General features: G+C 41.4%; 1 protein-coding gene across 1 annotated transcript; it reads right to left on the bottom strand.

Annotated features, from left to right (window-relative positions):
- Positions 1–1804: 1804 nt before the first annotated feature.
- LOC135461591 (protein lifeguard 1-like) lies at positions 1805–24517 on the bottom strand. The gene is given in 12 exon segments (XM_064738756.1): positions 1805–4142; positions 4145–4196; positions 4600–4647; positions 5364–5453; positions 7139–7180; positions 7825–7870; positions 9080–9117; positions 9438–9528; positions 10517–10570; positions 14375–14453; positions 22865–23004; positions 24381–24517. Coding segments are annotated over 11 exon segments (726 nt in total). The 5' UTR covers positions 22953–23004; positions 24381–24517; the 3' UTR covers positions 1805–4044.
- Between the last annotated feature and the right edge of the window lie 97 nt (positions 24518–24614).

The raw sequence follows: 24614 nt of genomic DNA, 5'->3' as shown, positions 1-24614 counted from the left end.
CAAATAAGTAACCGTCTCTGTTAACCTTTTCAGCCACCATTACGACCAGTATTTTGAAAGTTACAGTGCTTTCTGTGTCATGTTATATCATGAACATCCATCGGAGGATACCTTCTTTTGGTTTATTTGGTGGAAGTCTCCGGGGCTCAGTTGGTTAGAGCTTCCTCCCTGGAAGTACATACACGTATAGAATGTGGATTGCAAGAGCGGTTGTAATGTTGGAGAGATGTAGATGTATACGACTGCCGCCATCCGCAGGTTGCTGCAAGACCTTCCCACGAACGGCCGGAGAGGAAGCCAGCATGAGCTGGACTTGAACTCACAGCAACCGCATTGGTGAGAGGCTCCTGGGTCATTACACTGCGCTAGCGCTCTAACCAACTGAGCCACGGAGGCCCCCTGGTCTCTTACAAAGTGCAATAATATATTTAGCATTGACAAATGAAGTACTTTCAATAACTTATCCCTAAATATACCCAAAAACCAGTAAGAACAAAGCACAGAGTTCATGCAAGGCGAAATCATGCCTCAAAAGAAAATTTGCACGCTATCAGGTAGACTTGTAGTCCCGTGTCTGTCCGATCACTTCTCCAGAATAGAAATCGGGAAAACCAGGTAGGCAGCAAATTCCATACTTAAACACCTGCCCAGATTTACTATGCTACAGTGTTTCCACAATTCCCAGGCTCTATCCCTCATAGCCTACTTTTATCTTCTTCAAGAAAGAGTTTGCCATGTTTAATAGATGTTGGAAATGGGGTTTTATGCTGTACTGAAGAATTTTCCATTACACAATATTTGTTTGCTTAGCTTTTTAACATGTTTTTGAACATTACCTGTATGTCAGTCATTGTCTGCTTGTAGCAGGCCGTTACAGATATTGACATTAACGTTGTGGCCTCGATGAAATGTCATCATTACAAGTCACCAGACCGCTGCAGTGGCCTAATGGTTAGACTGTATGCCATCGAGTCTGGTAACTTGCCATGCCTCACTTGGCCCTTAGCACAGAAAGGTTATAGAGCAAGGAGACAGGACCGGTTGGCCCGGTAAAATGTGACTGGGTGGGTGTGGTTTCTGGTGTCTGGCATGATAATCAAGAGACAGCAGCATGGACTAACCCTGCCTCAAGAAGACTATATATGCACACACCTAACGACTCCTTGTCATCATGGGACTGAAAAATTGCTAAGTGTGATGTAAAACCCCCAAAATACATACATGTACATGCATACCTTCATCACATCTCTGATAAATGATGGTCACACAAGACATGGGTTCAATCCCATTCTGAAATAAGGTATTTTCTATATTCCCCTGCTTTCTTTGTTATTCTCAGTGGATTTGGTGGCCATAACCGGTAAATGGAAGTCTCCTGTGAGGTCTTGGATGAACTTTGCTGGAACATGTGTCATACATGGGAGAGGACATATAACTTGCCATATAGAGGACATATAACTGAGTCCGTGAAAACTTCTTGATCATGGCCTTGTAACACCACAACCAAATTAATCAGAAAAAAATAAAAAGAAAATTGGCCTGACATAGTCACCATGTACTGACAGCTGGCTCCATGCATCTAGCACGTGTACTTCTTACTGCTCACACCAGATGTGTGTACGATCCCATGGAGGCAGAATTTTCCAAATTTCCCTATTTTGTTGTTCTCATGGGCTGTGGTGGTAGTAAGCGCTCTACTGCTTAAATCCTAAGCTAAACAGAATCTAGGGGCTCCGTTCAGCTTTTCTAGCTGATCATTACACAATAAACATTATTAAAAAAAAACATAAAACTTTCATCCCAAACAAAATCATTTATGTACAGGAGAACATCATCTGCTCAGAAGTCATTTCTGTTAATCTTTAACACTTGACACATAACACTACAAATGAGACTGTGATACAAATAATGAACTTGAAAATTTAAACCTTCCCACGTAACACTTTTAAACCGTTATCACACCACAGATATGAGGCAGTAATAAATACATTAACAGTGACAGGTATCCGTGTCTGCATTCATGGCTTAACTTCTACCACGGATTAAAATCTAAAACCACGAAAGCTAGTGTAAGAACTTAACAAATAATTTACTTAAACACAAACATTCATCTATTACACGAATTTTCCTGCACTTATTTTTAATAACTTTTGTTGAATCATCATATTTTTAAATTACCAGACAAAACAATTGTATCTCCTACATTCCCGAACATTTAGGTTTGAAAATGCTGATGTGACTGGGAACTAACCTATAGATGAAATCTGATGTACCGGTACATCTATAACTTACCCAGAATTTTAAGCAGTCAAGCAATATTTTTCTAAAATCGCTTCGTGATCCTGGGCCACAGTCTGAACCACTAATAGATATCACCTAAATCAATAAAACACTTCATACAAAATTCCACAGCCACATCAGGGGCTCTAAGACCAAAAAAACAAAAGCATTCAAGATGGATGAACAAACGGATTTCAACATGATTGGCATTACATCAGATTCTGGTAGTTTTCACAAATAAACACTTCAGCCAACCAGAAGCTTTTGGTCCCAGTCCAAAACCCAATGAATGTGCACTTTGTGCTTAAAAAGATAGAATGTGACAAACAAGACTTTTTCAGTTATATCAGCACTCCCTTCTAACAAAAAAACAACAAAATTAAAAACTATACTTGCATAACCATTATTAAATAATTACTTTTTTTCATCTAAATTTTAAAAAGTTTTGACTGCAAAATCTTGCATAACATTATTGTCCTCACTCAAAAATATTGCTGCAGATGTGGTCAAAGACATCTAAACATACATTATAAATGTAAACTTTAAAATTAAAAGCATGTTTAGAGTGATTTCTTCAAGAGTCAAAATCAATCAAGATGCAGTTTTAGAGGATTACTACTTCTTTATAAAACAATAAATCACATCACAAGAATGTGGCAAAAGAGAAACAGAGAATCATATATTGCCCAGAAAACCAACTATGCATGGTTTATACTTTACAGTTGTCAGATTTTACTTACAGTCCTTATTTAGAGTTTATTTCACTTATATAACGACAGCCAAAATCATGGTGGGAGGAAACCAGGCTGAGGGAAACAACAGACCATTCTCAGGTTGCTGGAGGCCTTCCCACATACAATGCTTACAGCCAACTCTCTCACACAAGTGTGCTTAATCTAGTGTCTGTCTTGAGTGAACAAATGTGATTATTGCAGACTATTTCTCCATTTATTACAAGTATTTCACATACAACCATAGTCTTTGCTGTATCAGATACACAACAATTCACACAATTCATTCCACCATTATCAACTACCAATAATCCATATCACTACTACCAAGTAGCTGGCAATCTATTATCACGCTTTCCTGTATTGTCTCTTTTTACAACAAGTGTTATCAGCGATCACTTCATGTAAATAACATATTATTATTATTATTATTATGTCAAATGAGGACAAGCTTTGCATGGTGCTACTGTGTTCACTCAAGAGTCTTTCTCATAAATCTGATGTTCCTGGTTTAAAACTGGAGAAAGAAGAGTGGGTGTAACATTAACAGAGCAGACAGGACTGGAGAGCGGGCTATACCATCTCAGTTTTTGGAGGCTCCCACCAAACTGAGGATGAACGGTGAGTGTAACATTAACAGAGCAGGCAGGACTGGAGAGCGGGCTATGCTATCTCAGTTTCTGGAGGCCCCCACCAAACTGAGGATGAACGGTGAGTGTAACATTAACAGAGCAGGCAGGACTGGAGAGCAGGCTATACCATCTCAGGTTTTGGAGGCTCCCACCAAACTGAGGATGAACGGTGAGTGTAACATTAACAGAGCAGGCAGGACTGGAGAGCGGGCTATACCATCTCAGTTTTTGGAGGCTCCCACCAAACTGAGGATGAACAGTGAGCGTAACATTAACAAAGCAGGCAGGACTGGAGAGCAGGCTATACCATCTCAGGTTTTGGAGGCTCCCACCAAACTGAGGATGAACGGTGAGTGTAACATTAACAGAGCAGGCAGGACTGGAGAGCGGGCTATGCTATCTCAGTTTCTGGAGGCCCCCACCAAACTGAGGATGAAGAGGAACAAATTGATGACATCCAGGTAGAGGTTCAAGGCAGCGAAGATGTACTCTTCAGGGAGATAGAGTACTTGTGCTGGCCTCCCATCATCAACTGGGTGTCAAAAACCAGGTACTGGAAAAAAAAAAAACCTTTAGTTACCTTTTAAAACTGACAACCACGTACATGTATTCTTGATAGCATGTTGAAAAGTAAAGGTAATACAATCTACTTGAGACCATTGATAAACACAGATAAGACTTCTTTATTCATTTATCTATTTGGTGTTTTATGCCATACTCAAGAATATTTCACTTATACAATGGCATCCAGCATTATATATGGTGCGAGGAAATTGGGCCGCACACAGGGCAAGGCACGAATATGTGCAGGTAAGATAAAGTATTGGAAAACAGATAAAATGACAGAAGCGACAGTCCTTGATAATGTTCATGTAAACTTGAACGTATAGACACACTTTTCAATGACACTCAATACATGTTTGTTCACCATTTTCATACAGTACCACTATACTCACAAATGAGAAGATGAGGGCCCCCAGAGCAGCATAGACAATGCGTACAACCTGAAATGATAGTTTTAATATGGTCACATGTTTTACTAATACAGGTTAGGGGAACGGGACAACTACATATAATGTATGTCAAATGTTTTACTAATACAGGTTAGGGGAACAAGACAACTACATACACTGTATGTAGATGTATACATATTTATTTTACACATGTATATATATATATATATGGTAAATTATGTCAAACTTTGTCCATAACTAAGTTGCTCATTTGGCCGAATTCTGAACATTCCCTGGAACAAAGGTGATATATTATTGGAAATATGTAAGAGTCAATTCTAAATTATATTTCTACAACATTCATTTGAATCAAAAAATGCACTTTCTAGGCAAAAGTATTACTCCATAATTCTACACTGCAAATTAAAAGCTTTCAATCATTTTTTTCTCAACCTAATAAACTTCAGTTACATCATGAATCCCAAGATATATGTGTCTTCCAAACAGATAGCTCCACACATACAGCATGCAGGCTCTTGTGTACATGCACTCAAATGACAAAACTCAACCTGATGTCTGTACAGTTCTACTGGTTGGCTATTTCACAGTTTTCTCCATTTGTTCAACACATGTATCTTGTCCAGTGAATACATACCACAACAAATAAGGTATCTAACACTTTCTACATTTAGCCTTTAATGTGTCCTGACACGGTGTTGTGTTACCTCATGAAGCACCTGACAAGTGAAGCCTATAAACATGCTTACCTTGTTCTGAAATATCAGAGCAAATATCCCAAAACAGATGAGCACAATCAAAAATACCAAGAGGATTCCCCCAAACATTGTGAAGTCCCACTGAAAGTCAAACAAAACAAGTTAGCTTTCTCCAAAACATTTTTTTATACACATCTATTATTTCTAGAAAGCAGGTAAATACTTATGCATTAAGAAACCCTGCATCATTTCACAGTACATGTACCTTGCTTCCATCATATTTAGATTACAGGTGTACCAAACCATCTATAATTTTTCAAAGGACCTGGTATGGTAAGGTGGAGAATTCGTCCAAGTGCAAGGAACTCTGCACCCCAAGAAGCGAAACTGACTATGGCTATGAGTGAAAACTGCAGATGCAATCGTAAGGCCACTACTTTTTTCGGTTCGGTTTTACTCTTCTGTTCCTATTATTTGGCAAACAAGAGACTTGTAAAGCTCCAAGCATGCAATGAAGAGAAATATATTCCATAAACTCAAAAAATGGTAGCCCACTCCAGTAACACTGAAATATCTTTTTTCTTTTTAAATTTAGACACTGTGGAGTGGGGGAAATCACCCTACCACAAATGTAACTTTCTGAAAAATGCTTGAGCACGCAGTTATATCCCAATCAAATAAATACATAAAAAATGTAACTTTCAGCCTTATACTTCTGTTATGCCTAATGTGTTAATGTTAATGATAGCTAGATGATCACTTGTGCCTGGAAACCAGGATTCACATGATTTCATTATAGCTGCCACACGTTGTGTAATACCATCTCAACATTTATCCATTCTAATTCAAGATAACTTATTTAATGTAAGATGGCCTATATCTTTATTATCACAAAAGCATGTTTCCAAACAAAAAAAGGATTTATTTATTTATTTGATCGGTGTCTTACGCCGTACTCAAAAATATTTCACTTATATGACGGCGGCCAGCATTATGGTGGGAGGAAACCGGGCAAAGCCCGGGGGAAACCTACGACCATCTGCAGGTTGATGGTGGACATTCCCACGTACGGCCGGAGAAGCCAGCATAAGCTGGACTTGAACTCACAGCGACCGCATTGCTGAGAGGCTCCTGGGTCATTGCGCAGAGCTAGTGTGCTAACCAACTGAGCCACGGAGTCCCCATACAAAAAAAAGGAACCAGCAAAGATTCAAACTCTTCCTTCAGATGCAACCTATTCTCCACAGCGACTTGGTTAGTTCACTGTGCTATGAAATATGCCTGATAGATGATGGCAGAAACATAGATTTTAAACTTGCCAAAATATAACAAAATTGATCACTTTATAAGTTTATGTTTCACATATGAAGACACACCATGGCCAAAACAAAACTTTGTCAGCACAAAGAAATACACATATGAAAGCTTCAGTAGACATGTTTCTGCTTACCATTGATCTTCATAGTGTAAATTATAAACACACAGTACATTTAAACAAAAAATTGGCATTTTTGATCGCGAGAGCAATTTCGCTGTGTTATTATAAAGCAACCATCTCTTTTAAGGTCGCATAACTCGTACCAGGCCCTTTTGCAATTTCAGATTCATTTCTAAATTTCCATGAGCAAAAAAATCTATTTACTAGCTTCTATCTCATTATATATGTACAACAATATAGAGTAGTACAAAAGAATTGAAGTATCATGTGACTAGGTCTTAAAACATCTTATGTTTCACAAAAAAAACTCCTCACATCTGGAACAAAAAAAACTCCTCACATCTGGAACATATGATGAGAATGGTCAGATGTGGTTGACCCAACTTACCTTAGTCTGGAATGCAAACAGTGTCAGCCCCAGAGCCACAATCTGTGCAAAAATGACAATAAAATTTATTAAATGTTTCCATCAAGATCATGATTATGGTTTAACTGTATGAGTCTAGGACAGGATCATAAAGAATGGAAGTGACCGGCTTCCTGGTTATTTATTTATTTATTTATCCGATTGGTGTACGCTGTACTCCAGAATAGTTCACTTATACCACGGCGGCAAACATTATCGTAGGGGTAAACAGGGCTGAGCTTGTGAGAAACCCACAACCATTTGCAGGCTGCTGGCAGACCTTCCCACGTACTTTCTAGTTCCATATTAACAAGAATAAGGAAAACCATGATACACTGAAGCACACATCTCTCAGATTTAATGAAAGACAAGTTAGGTGGAAAAAAATCTCAAAGTCAAGTCTGGCTAAGGTACTCACTTTTTCCGATTCTGAAAGTTAAGTCAATCTTAGAAAGACTAATTTTAAAATATATTTTATGTGGAAAACTTAAGTCTCAATGCCAAAAGTAATATTACATGACTCTTAAAATGTACTGCCTAGGAGGCAAATTTTTAAGGCAAATACAAAATATAATATCCTCTATTGTGTATGTACATTATAAATGTGTTCCTGCCATCTTGTCACAAAAACAAAAAATAAGTGAATTTGGTCATGATTTAGTACTTACAGCTGTTATCCCTACAGCAATGATCACTTCATCAGCATCATAGCAACTACGAAGAAAGGAAAAGTCACCCATGACAAATAAAATCACAACTTTGATCACCCTACCAGTGTCTACTGTCTTCACAATGCATGATGCTGAATGTCACTGTACTACACCTCTCCTTCATCTCAATGCCATCATTGGGAGACGATCTACATAACTCATCATAAATGTATCCGCTGGATGAAGTTCCAATACCTCGTGACATACATAACATAGGGAGACACATATGTGATGCAGGGTCTTGATCTCAAGCCAGATCGGTATGATACCAGGAATTATAATCAAACAAGACACAAACTTTGACCACTTTCTTTACTGAAATGTAAGCAAGTAAAGACATGTAAAGAACAACGTTGTGTAAACACTAGGAGATGTTTCCAACAGTCCTCTCTGAACCATGTGTTGTAATAAAGCATGTTATAATGATTAACTCATTGATTTTCATTAAATGCCACACTCAAGACGTTTTCTCTTCTACAACAGCTATCAGTTTTCTGGGCAGAGGAAACGGGAGTTTATGGAGTAAACCACCAACCATGGGCAGGATAAAGGCAAACTTTCCCACATGTGGCTAATATACTTGCACACCATACCGGTGGAAGACAAACTTGTGGTCTTACATCAATGTATAATTATGTAAAATGCCCCGTCCATGTGGTCTGTCCATTGTTTACTGTCACCAAGGCTTTTAAGAACACCAAGACTGAAGGGGGGAGCCACGTAATAATGAAGGAGAGGTGCTGGGCTATTGTCCTGAAAGGAAAACTATCTTCATTTAACACTGTGCAGTTGGGGGCATAATGCTTCAACTTTCAAGTTTTTGCTCTTTCCACGATGACATTCACTTATAATGATACTGTATCATTCAGGTTAATCATACAAAAAAAAAGAACAACCTGATCTGGCTTCTTGTTCATCTTGGAATGAATAGCCTTAGCTGTCAACAAGACAATACAGAAAAATACTGTACTCTGTTACAGCCAGATTTATTTATTTATCTATCTGATAAGTATTTTATGTGGACTCAAGGGTATTTCACTTATCTGATAGGGGCCCCATATAAGTGAAATAGTCTTCAGTATGGCATATAACACCGAGCAAATAAATCAAACATAAAATATCTGATGGTAGCCGGCATTAAGTGTGGAGGAAACCGCGTAGAGTCTGTGGGAATGTATTAACTAGACCGATTCCTTCATAAATACATTATTACCTTGCCACTGATCCAAGGAGGAAAGCTTCACAGAGGGTCTGCAATAACAACCAAAATAGCAATTACAACTGTGTCAATGTAGTATAATTATCTGTAGTCTATGTTACATGAAAGAGGCAAGAATTCATACAAAAGTGTAAAAGCAAACATTTTATAACTTTTGATACCTCTCAAGTCTGATCATTTGAAGGTCGGTATAAGAACAGTAGAATCTTGAGGTCATTTCTTAGCTATGAATGACATGTTGCTCCCCTGAGAAAACACCTTTCTTGTTTTAGCACAATTTTTGTCTGACTATAAAACTACGACATGTGATAACAATAACAACTGTACAGAAAATAAAAGAGTTTTTACTTACAAATATGGACAAAAAGATGAAATTGGTGGGAGATTTCCGTCGCACATCTGGGCAACATGCCAGAACAATCAGGGAAACAAATGTCATTACACTGAAGAGAAAAATAAGGATGAATGTCTTTTAGATACATGTATGACTAAAAAACACCTTCTATTTATTTATTTATTTATTTGATTGTTGTTTTATAATGCCATGCTCATGAACTTTTGACTGATACAAGAACAGACAGTTTTATGGTGTGGAGGATGCCGGAGTAACCGGTCTAAATCCCCACTCATTAGCACATTATTAATGAGCTTTCCCACATCTGACAAACACATCAATGAAGATACAATGCTAGCTAGGTCATAAATATATGTAATCAACATTATCACCACCCAAATAAAATGTACCTGTAAAAAACCTCCTTATTCAAAAACCACAAAATTTTGGATAACAGGCATGAGACATACATTGGATAAAAAAAGAGGAAAAGTTGGGGGCCAAGGGTCCCCTGTAGGTCCAGGGCGATGCCCTAATAGGGAGTTCAGAGGGGCAAAGGCCCCCCCTAGGCAAAGTGTACCGAATTGTAATTGTTACATTAAGAAAGAGAATCAGAAGCCAGATGTGGTGCATAATAAAACTGAATATTTGTATCACCATAACTTTTGGAAAAATGCAAGAGTACCTGGCAGCTCAGCATCCAAGATCGTCTGTGAGTCATTGAATGTTCCTGTAAAATCGCCCAGCTTTTGCTCTATCTTCCATCCATTGACCTCAATGTGCACTTGGCACTTTAGTCAACTTTAACTGAACTTGTTTTTCACGCCCTTGTCAACCTCCCTGGGTGATTCAGTCTTTGTTCGAACCCCCCAACCCCAACAAATTTCTCCCGGATCTACACAGATCTCAAAAACAACCCCCCAAAGCTTCAACAAAAAAAAAGCGGAAATCCCTCAATCTGCAGAAAAGTCACATGCTTGGTATATAAAAAAATAATAGATGGTACTCGGTAGAAACAATCTGATTTCAAGCAAATCTTACACATCAAATCTGTAAATAAGGAAGAACTCTCTCAACAAAAATTGATTCAACTTTACCATGCCAAAATCCACATCCATGGATTCTGTCTTGAATATTCTTTCACGGCCTCACTGAAATGGAAGTGAAAAAATATTAATGTTTTAATAATAAGCAAGGAGAGGAGACATAAACAGACTGAAACTAGGTAAAACCAAGTCTGTATTGCAAATCCAACTGGAGTAGTATACGTGAAGGGGCACACACCCAACTTGGCCCCGCCCCACCCCCTTGGGCAAGCCCCCAACCCATGTTCAACCCCATAGGGCAAGCACATAAGGCCCCGCATACATAACTACTTGCTACAAAAGTAACATAAGTTTTTGGGCCAATAGTTATGTAGACAGAGGCACTCCGATGTTCATAACTAGTATATGCAAAATTCACCCACCCTTGCCAGCCCCATTTAGATATTTCTGACTATTGTGGATATACCCATACAAACAGCATGCCTAAGGGACACAAGACATGCGAGTGTGGCCCTTTCTGTTGTCATTGCCGCTATGGGGAGTTATGTAAAGTTCACCACGGCAGGTTATACACCTACCTCACCGAGCTGGGGGGTTTAGACACTGCTGACTACTGCAGATGTAGACATACAATCAGCATGCCTAATAGACACAACACATGCAAGTGGCTAAAGTGTGGCTCTTTCAATCTCTCTGGTAAGGTCTAACTTGGGGATTTCTGTAGGGTTCTACTCGCCAGGTTAAGGAAAAGCCATGGTACACAGCCATGTTAAGTGTGTGGAATAGGTGTTAGAAACGAGTATCAACTCTGCCAAGCATGTGGGTACCACAAGGTGCAAAATAGGGTCAATCAAAGGCGTGTTTGCAGAGAAAGAAGTTTGCAGAGAAGTTTGCAAGCCTGGCCACCATTGAAATTCCCATTTAGAGAGCAGCGGTTGTAAGGTATATCCATCCAGCGACCATGGACGAATACATCGATCAGCTCTTGGCAGAGATGCCAGAAAATCCGACTCTCCAAAACATCCTGGATGAGCCCATTCCTGAGGCCTGCTAAACCCTGTACAGCCTGGGAAATATCGACCTTTCCCCGTACCACACAAGAAGAGGGGTAGAAAGAGAAAGGCTATTGAGGAAGAATTTGACCCAATCCCTCCCTCCAAAACATGGAGAATGACTGCCAACTACCAGAAGGACGTTCTAGAGCTGTTTGAGGATGTCAAAGTAGATGAGCTCACGTTCCTCCAGACTCAATCAGAAAGTATCTCCGTGGCTGGCAGATGAACGCGCCTGAAGGTCATTTGCACCGTGTAGACCCTAGAGCTTTCCTTGAAGGGGTGCGCCCCCAGAACTGGGCAAAGCTCGAAGAAGACATACAAGCCCTTCATGATGTTAAATTTCAGCTCGCCCTCGAAGTCCAGCGCCGCAAAGCCAGTCCAGATGGAGGAGAAGAGTTCGCAGCCCCAGTCCTCCGCCACAAGCAGGAGGCTGTGCTCGAGGTAGGGGAGATCAGGGGAGGCCCTGGACAAAGCCTTCCCTCACCCTTGAGGAATGGACGCAGAGAAAGTCAGGATGGATCGTCGATTGAGTGGAAGCTCTATGGCTGGACATCACTCGGTACCAGCCGCTGAGAGGTGGACCTTACATCCTTCTTCCAACAGCTATAAGGAAAACGCAGGCGGTCGTCAACAAGAACAAGAAGGACGACCACTGCCTCGGATGTTTCCTGCAGCCAAAGACCCACAGAGGCCCACCAAGTACCCAAACGACGATAACCTCAACTTCAAAGGGATCGACGTCCCAACACCCAACTCACAGATCCCAAAAGTCAAGTGCCAGAACAACTTGGCTATAAACGTCTTCGGGTGGGACAAAGGCATGATCATATCAGCAAACAGTCAGGGGGCTTGCCCTGGATCAACCTGCTGTTGATTGAGAATGCCAGATAAGTCCACTACACCTGGGTCAAGGACCTTAACCGCTTGCTCAATGACCAGAGCAAGCACCGGGAGCGAAAGCACTTCTGCGAGCGTTGCCTGCACGGCTACACCAGGGAGGACCTGCTGGAGGCACACAAGCCAGAGAGTAAAGGTATCGTCAAGACCGCTGTGAAGGTAGAGATGGTAAGAAGAGGGTAAAAACAAGTTAGCCATCCAGAAAGACCATAAACAGCTGTCGGCCCCTTACATTATCTACGCAGACTTTGAGGCTTTCAGTACTAAGGTCGAGGGTCCAGAACTGGATCCCACAAAGAGCAACACCCGAAAAACACAACAGCATCGTGGTGAGGTGTGATGGACAGACAGAGCCACCAGCTGAATATTGTGGCCCAAGTGCAGCAGAACATTTCTTTCAAGCACTGCAGGAAGAGGAGCGCAAGATCAAGACGGTGTTGGGTAACCCAAAGGCCATGAGGATGACATAACAGGACTGGCAAGCTTACAACACCTCCACGACCTGCCATGTCTGTGAAAAGTCACTTGTAGTTGGCTGGGCTCCAGTGTGACCACTGCCACATCACAGGAAAAAAACCTGGGTGCCAGTCACAACGCCTACAAACTGAAGCTGCGACTAAGCCCAAAAACCACCAACATTCCAGTGGTCTTCCACAATCTGTGGGGTTATGACTCCCACCTGCTGATGAAGGTCGGACCTCCGGCATCCCGAACAACACGGAGAAGTACATCTCCTCTCTGGCTGCTACACTTTATTGACAGTACACAGTTCCTGCTGGCATCGCTCGACAAGCTGGTCACAGCCAACCAGCCAGGGACATTCCAAATCAAGGCCCAGTATGAATCAAACTAGCGGTGGCAAGAGCTTTTATGCAAAAAGGCATCTACCTATACGAGTACATGGACTCATCGGCAATAAGCATTATGCCCATGCACGACTCTAGGGGACTACCATGACCTCTACAACTGCACTGATGTCCTACTGCTGGCGGATGTCTTTGAGACTTTTTGGAAGACCTGCCTGAGGCAGTAGGGCCCTAAGGCAGTACGGTCCTGAGGCAGTAGGGCCCTGAGGCAGTACGGCCCTGAGGCAGTAGGGCCCTGAGGCGGTACCGCCCTGAGGCAGTACCACCCTGACCCCGTCCACTACTACACCAGCCCCGGCTTGTCTTGGGATGCTCTGCTCAAGAAGACAGGAGTGCAGCTTGAGCTGTTCACAGATTATGACCAGCATCTTTTCATCGAGAAAGGAATGTGGCATCTCCATGGTGTCCAAACGGCATGTCCAGGCAAACAATCCCCTGGTAGAGAGTTATAACCCTGAGAAGCCGAGCAGCCACATTCTCTACCTCGACGCCAACAACCAGTACGGCTGGGCTATGAGCCAGCCACTGCAAACAGGTAGCTTCCAGTGGATGGAAAACTGTGATCAACTCACAAAAGCGGTCGCAGAGCAGCCTTGCGGGCTTCATCCTTAAGATTCATGCCAGAATGTATGCATGTAGTGTATACCTAAGGTATATGCTCTCTAGGTTGGTGGTGTGTGGGTGAATTTTGAATATACAAGTTATGTACATCGGAGCCAGTCTCTCTACGTAAGTTTTCGTGGCAATTAGTTATGTACGTGGGGCCTTATGTGTTGCCCTATGGGGTTGAACGTGGGTTGGGGGCTCGCCCAAGGGGGTGGGGCGGAGCCAAGGCCGGTGTGCTCCAGAACCCCGTCATGCATACTACTACTTGCTCATCTTTTTCATCAAGTTAAATAAAGTCACCTACATTTTACATCTAAACCATTTTGAGATCAAGAAGAAAATAAAACCACTCTAAAACATGACAAGTGTTTGGTTGATGACACCTACACATATATGTGGTTAACATTGCCATGTGGCATGAAAAACAATTTTCAACAAGGTTTTGGGTATCAATACATGTTTTCAGATATTTCAGTCATACTCACACATAAATAAACAGGCTCATGATGGATATGGTAACAAGCAGCTGGCACATCAGGATGCCATACACCTTTCTGATAAATCCTACAACAAAGAGAGAGAGACAGGTAATACAACTTCTTATACACCCCCATTAGACAGACAAAAACAGAATGTAGCTCACCTGTAGGAAACAGGGAAACAGGTGGGGATTGATGACCACAAAGTCTCTACACGGATGACTCGGAGAGCAATCTAAAGCTGCTTTGGTAAATCTGGTGTATATAGCCACACAAATGTACATTTTGTAAATAGCGAACAGTTGTAAATACGACTTTTTGACTAAGGCTTGTAGTCATCCAGGTTCACGCCTGTGGCTGCCTGGTTTTACGCTGGGTGGTGTTTACTTGTCCTCTGATGACCGCACTCTTGTAGAGAGATACAAGCGTGCCCATTTCACATCCCCGGGTGTCAGTGTGTGTTTGTGTGTTCACAGATCATACATAACACTGATCATACAGAACTCGTACTCAAGCTCAGCCCTCGACATAAGAGGAGATCGAACCGACCGATCACGTGTCGATCACCTCATTCGAAAAAAGGGGGACCGAAACGTCGGTTACCATAAAAGCCACAGGGGACCGATAAATAATTTCGGCAGATTAGGAGTGAACGTGTACGTAGTGTCTGCCGCTGCCGAAAATGCAACCGCTCAGTCAAAGGGGAGCTTGTCACAGTGCGGCGCGAAGGGAAATGCATGCATGCGCTATGAGCCGTGGGTCAGGACGCAAAAGACATTTGGTCATCACAAACATAAAACAGTTAATTGGGTCACTGTCCAAGCGCGGCGCACAGAAGGTGTAGTTTAACGTTCACTGATACCCATGTATCTTTACCAACCAGAAGTTTAGGGTCCAACAACACTGACAGGCATGCATATGCTGTGATCTGGACGATTCCAATTATTGGAAACTAAAGGGGTGGTGAGGTTGTTCCAATATGCGTGTGTTGTACTTCGATCTAGGAATTTCATAACTGTCAATGAAAACTTTGAAGAGAATACGTACTTGTATCATATATCACAAGGCCAATCTTAAAATGCATTGCATGGATTATTTTGCTTGAATTGGCTTGCAAACCTAAACTCAAAGGTCCCTTGTTCTGCTGCTGTCTAGAAATCTGGTGCCGCGTCTCTTTCAGGCGATTAAAACAATGCCAGCTAAGTTTTTGTCTTCATATTCATATCTGTCCATCTCTTATTCTATTGATATCGGTTCTGCTGGAAAGACAATGTACATGTATGTATTAATAGAATGCAATATATGTGTACATGTGTCCGTTTACTCGATCGCAAAACAAGGTAATCAAAACAAGGTTAAAGTCCATGGCATTCCACCGTTGGGTCAACGGTCGCCAGAAATAATAGCCAATCATTTTAACTGCTAATTAGAATATTGACAGAGGCGCCGCGCTGTAGATGTTTGTCACAGTCCAGAGCGGAATATTGGCGCTACGTCGAGCAGAATCTTTTGAGGAGCTGACGAATATTGCTTAGATTTTAATCGTTATTTGTGTATAAATATGTTTTGATGGCTACCAAAAAGCCAGAGACTGTCCATCAAAAAACCTTCGAAAAGTGGCCTTTCAAGGAAGAGTTCAGAGTTTTGGCAACTGACAGTGATGGTAATATCACTAAACTGCAGTGCAAAATATGTGCGGACAACTTGGCAGCTATCAGGGCAGAGGCGGCAAGGCGAAATGTGAAAGGTGCAGCGTTTAATGGCATTGTGAACCTGGCAGACGGTGTTGAGTGCGTCCACCGAGGAAACTTATCTCGTCATATCAAACCTGGTGGACTGCATGACTGGGCCAAGCAAAGATTTGGCAAATCACCCGTGGCATCAACGAGCAGTGCTCCACAGGCAGGGTACGTACCATTTAAAGACATTAAATTTAAAGTTTAAAATAAATGTAACTGTATAGGAAAATGATACACACTGATGTAATAATGTAGAATATAATAATAACTTGTTAAATATAATCACGAAAATATTTAAAATATAGGTGCCGTATGCATATAGTTACACTGGTGTGCATGTGTTGTTCATCGTATATAGATTATAATTTGTAATGTTTAAGCTCGAGTTTCTAAATGATTTTCTCTCCCTTTTGTTTAAGGCCTCCCAGTGGATCTGGTCAACGCCGCATTGATATTCTTATCGACCAAACTTCAAGCACAGCATATAGGCACCTATTCAACACCGCCCTTTGCATTGTCCGGCATGAAAGGCCGTTTTCTGACTTTCGTAGTCTTGTTACGCTACAGCGCAAGAATGGAATCAAACTGTTAAGCGGAAAAGACACTGACAAATGTTGTCGCCAGTTCGTTTCTATAATGGCCGCAATACTCCGACAGGACATTGCAAAAATGCTGCTCCGCTCCAACTTCTTCTCGGGCCTTATGGACGGCTCCCAGGCCAGGAAGACGGGTTCAGAAAAGGAGCTAATCTATGCAAAAATTGCAGTGAACGGATGCACTGTAGAGCTCCTTGTAAAGTGCCAGGATATGGCCGAGATCGGAGGGGAAGATGCTCGAAGTTTAAAGCAGGCCTACGATCAGGCATTTTTGGATTCCTGTGAGGTGCCGAAGGAAAGGCATGACAAACTGATGGTGAGCATCTGCACTGACGGCACCAGTGTAAACATGGGGAAATATAATGGCGCATGTACCCAACTGAAGGCTGAACGAGAGTGGCTGCTCGTGGTACATTGTTCAAACCATCGTCTGGAGTTGGCCATTAAAGATGCCTTTGCCTCTGACAAATCGTTCGAAGAAGTGGACGAAATCATGACACAAATGTATTATCACTTCAGAAACAGTGGCAAAGCCAAACGAATATTCACAGCGACAGCAATCGCATTGGGCGTTACTTGCGTCGCTTTCACGAAGGCGCACGGGACGAGATTTCAAAATCACAAGTACAGGGCATGCAAGGCCATGGTGATTAACTTTTTGCACCTCTGCTTGTATTGTGAAAATATGATAGAAACACCAGGCGCGTGCAAGACAGAAACGGTAGCAAAACTCCGTGGATACCTACGAAAGTTCTTGTCATACTCCTATCTCAGCAGTCTTAACTTCTACATGCAAGTCCTGAGGGTCACAGCTCAAATGTCATACGTCCTGCAAACCCCAACGTCACTAATAACAGACGTCATTGAATCGATTTCAGAGGCAAAAACCAACCTTCGTGAATTGACGGCAACTGAAGAAGACTTGCCGTTCGATACGGAAGGGACAGCCGAGAGTGACAGTGTGAAACTATCGGCCAAAGCAACAAACTTGCCAGCGACGCTTGCCTTCAAGGAAAAACTAAACGAAAAACAAAAGAGACAGGTCGAAAAATACTGCACTATTGTGAAACAGGACTACGACATCAAGTTTGTGCGCCAAGGAAAAGCAAATGTCCGGAGAGTTAAAGAGACTCTGATCCCAGCAATATCTGAAGCTATTGATGCGAGATTTGCTCCTTTCCTCTCTGAACAAGAAATCTATGCATCTGTTCAAATAGCTGACCACAGATGCTGGGACTTCGAAGAAAAGACATTTGGTCTTGACAAAATCCAGAAGCTGAGTGAGCATTTTCAAGAGCCGCTGGGGTATCATGAGTACGACATGAAAAAGGCCCAATCGGAGTTCAGACAGCTGAAGGCCGTTGTTGCTGCGAAGTACAGAAAATTCCGCAACCCCTTGCAGCTGTGGAAAACAGTCTTTCAGCATTATGTCTCTAAGTATCCCAACATCCTACTGCTGATAGAATTGTGCCTTTGTTTTGCTTGGAGTTCTGCAACGGTGGAACGCGGTTTCAGTGTTTGCGGCCGGACCTTGACAGATGCCAGAACGTCCATGAGCAAGGGTACACTGGATGACCTGCTTGTACTCAGGATAAACTTGCCATCGCTCGAAAAACTGGACAGCGAGTATGAAACAAGCCTGGTGGATAGAGCAGTGTCACAGTATCTGTCAACACCAAGAAGAAAAAGTGGAAAGGCGAAGCAAGTCGCCAAATCTGGAGATTCTAGCGAGCCTGGACCAGCCATAATGCCCACTCCATTCTCATCCAGCCGAAATCCTCTGTTAGAGGATGACAGTCATCTGTATATTTCAGAAACTGATAGTGACGCAGACAGTGTGTCTGATGATTCAGAAATAAGCGATGTCGAATCAGTGGAAATGCCGATGGAATTCGAAGAGGAGATTCTGAGTGATTAAAAACAAGATCGCCTACATAAAAGTGTAAAACTTTAGCTAGGTGCCATTAAATTTAGTTCTTTGCCTTGCACTGACTTTGTTGATTGACTGTTACATAATCATGGCTGAACTTTTCACGTCAACACGTTATTACTTCAACAGGAAAGAATGACTTTTGTGCAGATCTCGTTTATTTGGTTTTGAATTTTTAACGTTTTGCTTTGAACTAAAATATTTCTACAACATACATGTATAATATATATGATAATGTGTGTGGACGTCGTATCATTCTTGCACATTGATTACTTATTTAAACTCATTTTTTTACCTTTTATCGCAAACTTAAATACATGCATATAATATATATATATATAACGTTTGTAACGAAGTCGTGTGTGTGATGACATACACCTCGGGGGACCTGGCATTTCAATGCAATAACGTCTTATATGTTATGTCTTTTACATTAAAACCATTTAAGTATGATTGTGTGGTTTTGTTACATATTCAACTGCGCCTGTATTAAAGACAAACGTACAGAAGGCTATTTTTCAAAGACTTGCGCCAGCATTGGTTCTTTCGTGGTATGTTAACATACAATTACAACTCCAAACGGTAACAACGCGAAGTAACGAAAACTCCGGCCGATATGAGTCATTTGAAAAATAGTTTTTGCAAAAATAGGTATAGCAACGGATACGCCAGGTAGATATGTCATGCATATTTATCCTCATTGTAGAAAAGTCAATGTTCTCCTTCACCTCCTATCTTGCCAAAATACTGACTGCGAATCCACATGGCGTGAGTGAAATGTTTGTAGACATCGCCATGATCTACATGCATCAATCAATCCTTGTATTTAAATTCAATAATTACGTTCTATAACTTATGCGTATATACCGCAGGCTGGTAGTCATAAGTCTGCTTTAGACAGATCGCATAACAAGTTAGGAATACGAAACTTTCAATTTTGAGTGGTTAAATTTCACCGTGGCAGTCCCCGCCTGTAACTGATTGACTGGAAGTGTGGGCGAGTCCAAAAGCATGCTAGCGTAGGGGGTTTTCGACTCGAACTAATGTCATTATTATTTAATGCTTGGTTCCGCTGATTTTCTGTGGTAGCAGCAATCGGGACACGTCATGTTTTGTAGAAATAGTGAATTGAGAATATTCAAGCAACATTTACAAGTTGTATCATTACTTTTCGAAAGACATTTCTTTACGCAACTTCAAAACTTACCCACCCCGTGTGACCCTCTCGCAGCAGTCAGCTTTGCGCGGGAACGTGCTGGAGACATTATGCCTTCCAGAGCAGGATTTGTATTATTTCATTACCTGCTTGGAGTACTGGGTACGTTTATTTCTAATACAAATACAACAATAATGTGATCAGTAGTGACAATGATAAATTCTTCATTTTTTACACGATCAGTACGTCAAACACCATAGACATTGCTCCAATCAATTCGCCAGTTGAACCCACCACTCGGACTTCGCTGCGATTGCCAGTGGGTTTCATGGACGGCGTACCAGCGACTGCAGCGAGACTGGGACTAGTTACTTCTGAAAACAGACGGGAAGCCCTCTAACAAAATTAAATAATGCAGAGCATACATATATATCACTGTGTACATGAACTTCACGGCATACCTGTATATTACAAGGAACAATTTTGGTTCTCGAAACCTACGTAATCGATACAGGGGATCGATCGGTTACCAAAGAATTTGGGGGAGATCAAATGTCCGATCACCTGAACGTTAGGTCGGGGGATCGATTTCTCGATCACCATAATTATCCTTATGTCGAGGGCTGCAAGCTGTGTTTCTATTATCTAGTAACTGTACAGTAGTGTAGGGCTATATTTACATTTATACTTTAGATATAAGGTAGCACTGTACTGTAGCTGAGCTTTGTATTTGCGCGGTACAGCTCAGCACAACTAACACGGCGCCTTTTGTCTCTACCCTCGCCCAGAGCAGACCCTAGCCATTCTTTCTCTCACATAACTGTCCTGTAATAACACTCTTGTCCGTCCACCAGTTGCGTAAGTACATAATCAAGCCGCTATGGAAGAACATGATGACCCGGACTGTATGGAGGTCGTCAAAAGCAGGACGTTGGGTAAACGTACACAAGAATTTTCTGTGGAGTGTAAGCACCCAAATGAAAAGAAATCCAGACAAGCGTCCCAAAGAGCTTCGGCTAGTAACTATAATGTTGTAAAATCATCGGTGGGGGGGAAAACCTGTTTCCGCTTGGAACCCTATCAAATCTCGGGCAAGCTTTACAACAGGCAATTAGCAATGTTAAACAAGTCAAGAAATGTAACAATAAAGATCTCATATCCTGCTCCTCGGCTTCACAAGTTAAGAAAGCTCTGAATCTGTCATAAATTGTTGTACATGTATGTAAATCACAGTCAAGTGCTAACATATCTCATGGGATCATATATGGGTATATGGGTCATATGGGGCAGGACATATCGGAGGAAGAAGTACTGGTTGCATTAAAGAAAAATGAAGTTACTAAGGTCCAAAGATTGCTTAAGGGGGAGGGAAAAAGTCCCTACCAAGTGCTTGCTGTTGCAAAAAACCCTACCTGAAGAGGCTGCTCTAGGTTACGAAATATATCCCATGAAACAATATATTCCACCTGTGATTTGATGCTTCAAGTGCCAGCCCTTACAAATGCAGAGGGCGCCAGCGGTGTCTGAGATGTGAGGGGTGGAACACACATATGATGAATGTGAACATTTGGACAGGCCTTGGTGCGTCAACTGCGACACATATGGTCACAGCTCAGCGTACATGGGCTGTCCACATCGCAAACAGGTAAACAAGGTGCAGTATATCAGAGTAACTCAAAAAATTACACTTGCACAGGCACTTAAAAATGTTTGGGAAGACGAGAGGAGACCATATCCTGAGGGCTCCTATGAGCGTGCTCTTACAGGACTCCCCTTACGAAGCACCCACTTCAGACCCAAGCCCTATTACACAGCAAACCTCGCCCCGTTACAATCCATGCAAGCCTGTTATTAGATCTGTGGCAACACAGATGGGTGTGTCCACCGGCACCCAGTTTGAGGACCCTACCTTAACAATGGTCACAAAATTAATCTCCGTGTTCACTGAAATATTAGAGTAATTGAGCGAGGCATCTCATGATGTCACTAACATCAATATCCACAAATCAGTCAAATTCACAGACAATATGAAGCCCTTGTATGTGTTATATCTTGCTCTCCTATCGTTCACAATGCCCCTTAGTCTACTTCAATGACATGGACAGGAGTTTAAGTTTTACTTGTCAGACACTGTTCCCTATACTGATATAGTGTGCCTTCAAGAAACGTGTCTAAAACCATATCTTGATTTCACCTAACCGGGATACTAACCGAGGTTTGAGATAAACACCACTTATAACTACACAGGTCTTCAGTAAATGGCCTTTGTATCTCCAGCGGCACCTGCACACCCTCAAATGTTTATTTAGACTACAATCTGATGCACATGTTGATCACCTTTTACGCACTGATCTTTGGAGGTTAGGAATCCGCCAATTTACAGTGGAGATGATTCTAAATCCCATGGACAACCACAACAAAGTATTCCAAGCCATCGCAAACTTTCTTACCCATTGCCATATGTTTTAACCACGTTTTTTTTTTTGTTTTTTTTTTTTGTATTCTTTTCTCGTGGTTAACAAATATCTTCTCGATCTCATACTAAAATCAGGCATTTGGCGTAATTACGGCGGGTACACGTCATTACCAACACGCTCCCCCCACCCCATCACCACCACCACAGGAAAGACTGCTGGATGCAAAACTTGAAAACACCTGAATACATTTATTTATGTATCTGATTGGTGTTTTATGCTGTCCTCAAGAATATTTCACTTAAACAACGGCGGCCAGCATTATGGTGGGAGGAAACCAGGCGAGTCTGGGTAAAATCTATGACCAACTTGAGCTATACTTGAACTCACAGCGGCAATATTGGTGAGAGGCTCCTGGGTCATTGCTCACACCCTTCGGCCATGGTGGCCCCTCAGCTGAATACAAAAGGTACTATTAAAATGATGAGGTCAGAGGTGGAAGGTAAAATTAAATGCGGACACTGTGCAGAAGTGATTCAAACATGCAATACTACTTCTTGTGTAATCTATGTGAGTCTGTGAGCAAGAATGAACACAGGAGTATGGTACAAATAAAATGCATTGTATCCGCTAATTTAATAATTGGTGAAAGCATACAAACCCAGTCTTATGGTCTTTTCTGTGAATTCAAAATCGCCCACATTAAAGCCCTCCTCCATCTTATCTCCTTCCGACTCGGTGGCATACATGATGGCAGATTCCTACTGATGTACCCTTCCTAATACACTGTCTGGCTTTGACCTGCTAAATTAATGTCAAAATATCAAACTTTATTTTATGGATTCTGTGACATTTATTAAGCATTCATGATGAATTCCTTAAAAATATGTTTGTTTCACATATAAACTGAACCCAATCTGGAAAATTAAGCTAGGTTGGTTTGCATTTTTATTTTCACTTTTTTTCACTAAAACTTGGCACTTAATGGCTAATTATACCGGATATGAAAAAAACTAACGATTTTATGGAGAAAAGTTTGATGAAACATTTTCAGTTGGTAGGTATGGTTTATGCAAAACAACAAAACCTATATCTTTACCAAAAATCCAAATATTTTCACCAATGACACAATCATAAACACCATGAAGACTGAGCATTAACATTAAAACATCTTCAGCACTTGTACTGTCCGACACACTGACATTAAACCATATGTTGCATCTTTGCAATAAATTATCTAAACAACACTCAACCAGACCCAGCATGTTTGTACAACAGACAATGTCTCTCAGACACTAAAACACATGTGACATGTTTACAACAAATAACATGATGGTCAACATCAACGACCATAACTGAAGAGGTACACAAAAGGAACGGCCAATGTCAATGGCAGTAAACCAGATCCGTGATCTCTATGTTATTGTGCACACCAGACATTTGACGATGTTAATTGTAAGCGAGAACTGCTATCTCTACATTTATACACAATGGACATCGATGTCAACGGCAGGAAATCAGAATGACCTTAACCTAGAGCTGCTATCTCTACCTATACGCCAATGACTGTAAACCAGAAATGAAATCTTTACATCACAGACAGTGACAAGAATTTTGGGCCTGAGATACTTTGGTAATGCTCAATGCAACCCATTGTACTGTCACCCTCAACATATTTGACAAGGGCAGGTATTTGCATCAGGTTTTAATGGGAGCACGCTCTGACATTAGTTTGGTGCCAAACTTAACATCAGTGTAATCTCCGACTATACTACACAATGGACATCAATAACATATCATATCAGAAATGGCTTCTTAACTGTCAACAGGTATCAACTACACTGAATAAGACTGAAGAACCATCACCTTCACACACCAGACAATAATGGCACTCACTGAACTGCTTGAATGAATGAATGATCTTTGTTTATCAATACATCTTATCAAATTTCATTAATGTATCGTGGCGATCCAGAACATACAGGTCCAGTTCAAAATTCTTACAAAAATCAACAAAAATAATTCAAGTGCGAAAAACACATGGATATGTTTAGCCCGCATCTTTACAGTTACAGGGAATGCCGAGGTGGACAGCGACGCAATAACCTTTCCTTTCCGACAATGACACGAACAGTGTAACGGTAGTTTAACGGAGACAAAAAACGTGATAGCATCACCCCCAAAATGATCCAAAATTGACACAACTTGCTGTCTAAAGTTCCTCAAAACGCAGGACGATGTAAGTTTAAAAACGTGCCAGCGCTGCGCTACAACGGCTACATTTATTTTCTGAACAGCGTGTGTAGAATGTCATCTGTTGCCAGCGCCACATGAATTTATGAGAAATATACAGGGGCATTAACTCTGATATCTTCCTGTCTGCGTTTCACTTGTAGATATGAGGTTTTAAA

Source organism: Liolophura sinensis, chromosome 1, assembly GCF_032854445.1.
Source record: "Liolophura sinensis isolate JHLJ2023 chromosome 1, CUHK_Ljap_v2, whole genome shotgun sequence".
Lineage (NCBI taxonomy): Eukaryota > Metazoa > Mollusca > Polyplacophora > Chitonida > Chitonidae > Liolophura > Liolophura sinensis.
Note: the sequence above shows the minus strand (reverse complement) of the source record. Positions and strands in the feature narration are given on the sequence as shown.